The sequence below is a fragment of the Echinops telfairi genome, unplaced genomic scaffold (assembly GCF_000313985.2).
Source record: "Echinops telfairi isolate 266 unplaced genomic scaffold, ASM31398v2 ScPeMD7_14;HRSCAF=57, whole genome shotgun sequence".
NCBI lineage: Eukaryota > Metazoa > Chordata > Mammalia > Afrosoricida > Tenrecidae > Echinops > Echinops telfairi.
Window position 1 is genome coordinate 6,584,611 of NW_022103911.1, and position 4,824 is coordinate 6,589,434.

Below are 4,824 nucleotides of genomic sequence, written 5' to 3' on the forward strand. Positions count from 1 at the left end.
TCTCGTAGGAGTCGCAATCCCGGCCGCAACGACCCAGCAAAGGACCCGCTCCCCTCACCCGAGGCTTCGGCACCAGCACCGAGTTCGTCAGGCGGCGGGATGTCTGTGGTTGGCATTGACCTCGGCTTCCTCAACTGCTACATCGCCGTAGCAAGGAGTGGCGGCATCGAGACCATCGCCAACGAGTACAGCGACCGCTGTACACCGTAAGTCCCTCTTGTGGTCCGCACCTCCACCTTTAGAAAGATTTCCTCCCTGCCTTCAGCTCTAAAGGCTGCCGGCTCCCCGGACGCCCCTGGATGACAGGTGCCACCCATCGACTGCGGTCTCTTGGAGACTGCTGGGTGGCGGGCCTGGGTGGGAGTGGATGGATGAGCCCGGTAGAGCTGCTTAACCTTCAAGGGCAAGCGACTTAATCCTAGGACTTGGTGCATCGCTCCGCCTGCACCCTCTCCACCCCCCCACCCCACCCCCGCTCGCCGTCCGCGAGCCCCCCAGCGGTAGGGGCGGGGGGTTGGGCATCCGCGCCTGGGGCCAGATCTGCGGTCGCTGCGAGTGGGCTGGCTGCCCCGCGGCCGGCCGCTGACGCTGCCTCCGCGGAGAGCTCTTCATTCATTTCGCCGCATCCGACGTTCCCCATCCCTTTTCTCAGAATAGTGAGAAGTGCAAACTTGGACTGACGTCAGAAACTGAGTTGCGGTCCATCTCGCCCTGAAAGCCATTTATTTGCAGGGGAAGCGGGGGTGGCGGCACGGGATTGTACCCCTGTGCCCTTGAGAACTCGGGTAATCAAACCAGTTTCCAGAGGCATAGGCAAATGCTGGGGGGGTTGTGGTTTTGTTTTTTTAATCAATCCGGGAGGGGAGACGTTGATCTTATGTATTGATAATGCTTAGAGATGAAAGGAAAGTCTTGGCTTAAAACAAAGCAAAAAGCAGAAGCGTGCTTTTTCTGAATGAACTGTTGAGAGTCGAGAGACTATCCTGTATTAACATGACTGAAGTGGGTCTATTATGAACACTTGATGAAAGACTTGGAAGAGGAGGCATTAGGTCATGGAAACATGTTCCCACACGTTCCATTGTTTTCCACTTTGGGAAGTTTGTTTGTTGGCAAAGACTATAAGGAAGACTAGGGTGTGAAAAATTAGCTTCATATTGTAGACTCTTGTTACCAATAATTTTATGAGGAAACCCACTGTCGACTGAAAGATTAACCATTAAGTCAACCCTTCTCTGTGGTGCAAAGTGTCATACTTATATTTAAATGACTACTCTTAAGCAAGATTTTCATTAAGCCATTTCTTTCAAAAATGTAAGCTACTACAATTTTACAGATGATTGAAATTCTGAGTTGCTATGCTGTTTTTAAAATATGGCAAAGGGATGTGGAGAGTAGATTGCTTGAAGAAGCCTTTGCTTTAGTCTTTCAAAGAATAGTCTAGAAAATTCTCGGCCACCTTTTCTAGATGTATACATTGTTTTCGCATTGCAATGTTGAATGCTGTGTCCTTAAGTATGGGCATAGATCAGGTCCTTCTGGTACTTTTAGAACTCTGCTTCTCTTTCTGAATTCTGCCCCCAGCTGTTATGCATGAGAGGCAGAAGCTATAAACGGAGAGTATTTATGAACACTTCTAAATCTTACTAAATACAAGCTTCTGCAAGAGAAGGGCCAGCAAACATAGTTTCTTTCCTCTTTCAGCAGAGTGGAGGTTAATGGGAACCTTCAGCTTCTGGGTCTTAAAGGTAGCCTGTGGGAAAAGTGAGAACTGGGGTATGTACTCCTGTAGTCCTGGAAGCCTTATCTCTAAAGATAAACTAGAACTACAAAAAAAAATGGTGCGTTTCCAGGCTGAAAAAAGTCTTTATTAGTCTATGATTCCATTAAGAACCTGGCCAGACTGAGTTCCTTAAAAATTAGTTCATTTGTATCTTTAGGAGTTTCTTTGTTACTGTTTTTAGGCATTTAGGCACATAGGTCTATTCCATGTAGCTGAGATTTATACTTTTATGATGTGTGTGTAAGAAATCCCATACTAAGTTTTAGATATAATGAGCTCCTAATCCAAACTAGAAAATTTTAAAAGTGAAGGGATCATATGATCACTTTGCTTGCATCAGCAATTCTACCCTTCGGTTGATTTCATAGTACTTGGAGTGCAGCACTGTCCTCTAGGTCAGGAAATACTTTTCATATCACTGAGCCACTGCTTCTAGTAGTCCAGTGGTATGACGCTCTGTATGTACTTTGTGGGGCGTGAATTATTATGAGAAATCAGCCCCTTCTCACCCCAGAATAGTTAATCGTTGGCATTTATTGAATGCCTTCTATACAAAAAGAACCCCTGATGGTACAGTGAATTAAGCATTAGGCTGCTAACCTCAAGGTCAGCAGTTCAAACCCTGCAACCACTCCATGGGAAAAAGATGAGGCTATCAGCTGCCATAAATATTAAAATAGGGCTACTATAAGTCAGAATCAACTTCTGGACTACTGTTTCAATTTTTTCCCACCATGTTTCCTTTACTGACAGCAAGGTAACATAAGTATTTCTAAAATGCAAATATATACATCATAAAAAGCTTGTACGGAGAAAAGAAAAAGAAATGTTCTATTTAGTTAGAATCTCGAGTGCTGCAATACATTAAGGTCTATTCCAATTCATAAAGCTAAGCAAGAGGTCATCAGTATGAATCTACCAGCCACTCCACAAGAGAAAAATGAGGCAATCTCCTTCTGTAATAATTAACAGCCTCAGAAACCCTACGGAGCAGTTCTGCTCTGTCTTGTAGGATCACTACGAATCAGTACCCAAAGGAATGGGGAGGTGGGGAGTGGGGATTTCTTTATTTCTATTTGGCACCCATACTTTTCTATACAGAACGTGTTTTTTTCTATACAGAACGTGTTTTTCATGCTTCCTTGTATGCATAGGAGCATCCCTTGTATGATCCAAGAAAAACAGTTTAATGAATAAATTAAGTTTTGGTTTACAGTCAGTAGCAAGTAATTTAACCTATTTTTCAAAATCATCGTCTATAAAATGTGAGCATTTATACTAGTCTGTCCTCATTTAAGGGGGAAAATGAACAATTTAAGATTTTCTTCATACTATTTTTTTAATTACTGCCCAAGAAAGCTGTGGATGACAACAAAAGCCTAAAATTCCTTTGCAGAATTCCTATGAGGATTAAGCCTCCTTTGAGTCTCCTTACACCATTGACCAGAGAGGTGAATAGCCTTGTCCTCAGAGTGAATCCGAAAGTGAATTAGTACAGATATTGTTTGATTAAATTTAACATTTGTCTTTCTTTTTGTGACCCATTTTAAATTTGTTCTATTTTTTATATCTGGTTTTTTTTGTGGATCTTCTGTGTTTTATCTTTTTGTTGTCTGAGGGGGTTCGTATGATTTTCTTTATGTGAAAACCAGGATAGATAGGTCTATAAAAACAGTAACTAAGTTAGTAGCACTTTAGGATTATGTAAGGAGATTAGGAGCCAATGCATACAAAAATGAAGAAGAGTTTTATAATTCATTGTGCTGATGATTGCACAATCCTTTGAAATATATTTAAACCATCAAATTTTACATGAACTATATTTCAGTAAAATTGTTAAAATAAAGATTACTGCACAAGTATTGCATGCTCATTGTAGAAAATGCACATTGAAATTTTATATTAAAAGTCATAATCCTAAAAAAAATCATAATCCTACAAGGAGAAATGAAATTTCCTAATGGTTTCTATTTATACATTTTCAAAGGGAAGAGTGAATTATATTGTTTGGTAACCTTTTATGTAAAGCATGTTTCTGCACTGTAGTTTTATTTAGTGTTTATATAATCACTACCTTAAGTAAATTTATCCTCTACTGAACATTCAGGTTGTTTACGATTTGTGCTTATAAACAGTGCTGCAATAACTTGTAGCTAATTTCCCCCCCTAATTCCTTCAACTAAATTCCTAGAAGTAGAATTGCTGAGTGCACATTGTTAAGGCCTAAGATTTGCTTGTAGGCTGCATGGTAGTGGCATAGGATGGAACCCTGGTGGCATAGTGGTTTTACTTTGGGCCGCTAACCACAAAGTCAGCAGTTTTGAGACTTAACACTCTTTTAAAGAGTTACAGTCTCAGAAACTCACAAGGGAAGTTCTACCCTGTCCTATAGGGTCACTATGAGTAGAGTCAACTCTACTGCAGTGAGATTAAATGTGCTCGTATTGATGAATTAAGGATAGATATCAGGATTGGAATTTCCATTCCAGGGTTATTTATACTAGTTCATTTAACTTCAGACATTGGAAAAACAAAACTGCATCTGAGTCTCTTAAGTCAGTATTAGATTCAAGTCTGTGGCCAGCTAGAACATATTGCTTGGCTTGATAAGACCCACTACCATCAGGTCGATTCCAATTCATAAATGAGCAGAAAAGATCCCGTCTTTCTCTCATGGAGTAGCAATTAGCAGCCCAGCACCTATGCCCCCAGGGCTCTTGAGTAATCGCTCTGTCCAGCACTGTGCTTACACTGTCAAACTTACCACAACGGTTCTGTTAGTTAGATATTAGCTGTTTTTTAATCCGAATGAACTAACTGACGAAGAAGTATTAAGTAGTTAAGCAGATTCCGTTTCAGGACTATGATTCAGAATCCCAATGCCTTTCCATTATCTATTGGCATAAGAATGGCATGTGCAAATATATTTTTATAAGAGGATGGGGAAATAGGTCTATGTGCCTATATTTATAGGTTTAGTATTAAGGTAGCAGAAGGACATTGGGCCTCCACTCAAGTACTCCCTCAAAGCAAGAATACTT

At 41.1% G+C, this 4,824-nt stretch overlaps 1 protein-coding gene across 1 annotated transcript in view; it reads left to right on the forward strand.

Moving 5' to 3' along the window:
• The first annotated feature begins 8 nt into the window (after positions 1-8).
• The window catches only part of HSPA4L (heat shock protein family A (Hsp70) member 4 like), a 49,204-nt gene continuing 44,388 nt past the window's right edge, over positions 9-4,824 (forward strand). The window contains exons 1-2 of the mRNA XM_045287395.1: positions 9-206; positions 2,537-2,540. Coding sequence (XP_045143330.1) covers positions 100-206; positions 2,537-2,540 — 111 coding nt within the window. The 5' untranslated portion in view covers positions 9-99. The remainder of the gene's footprint in view (positions 207-2,536; positions 2,541-4,824) is intronic.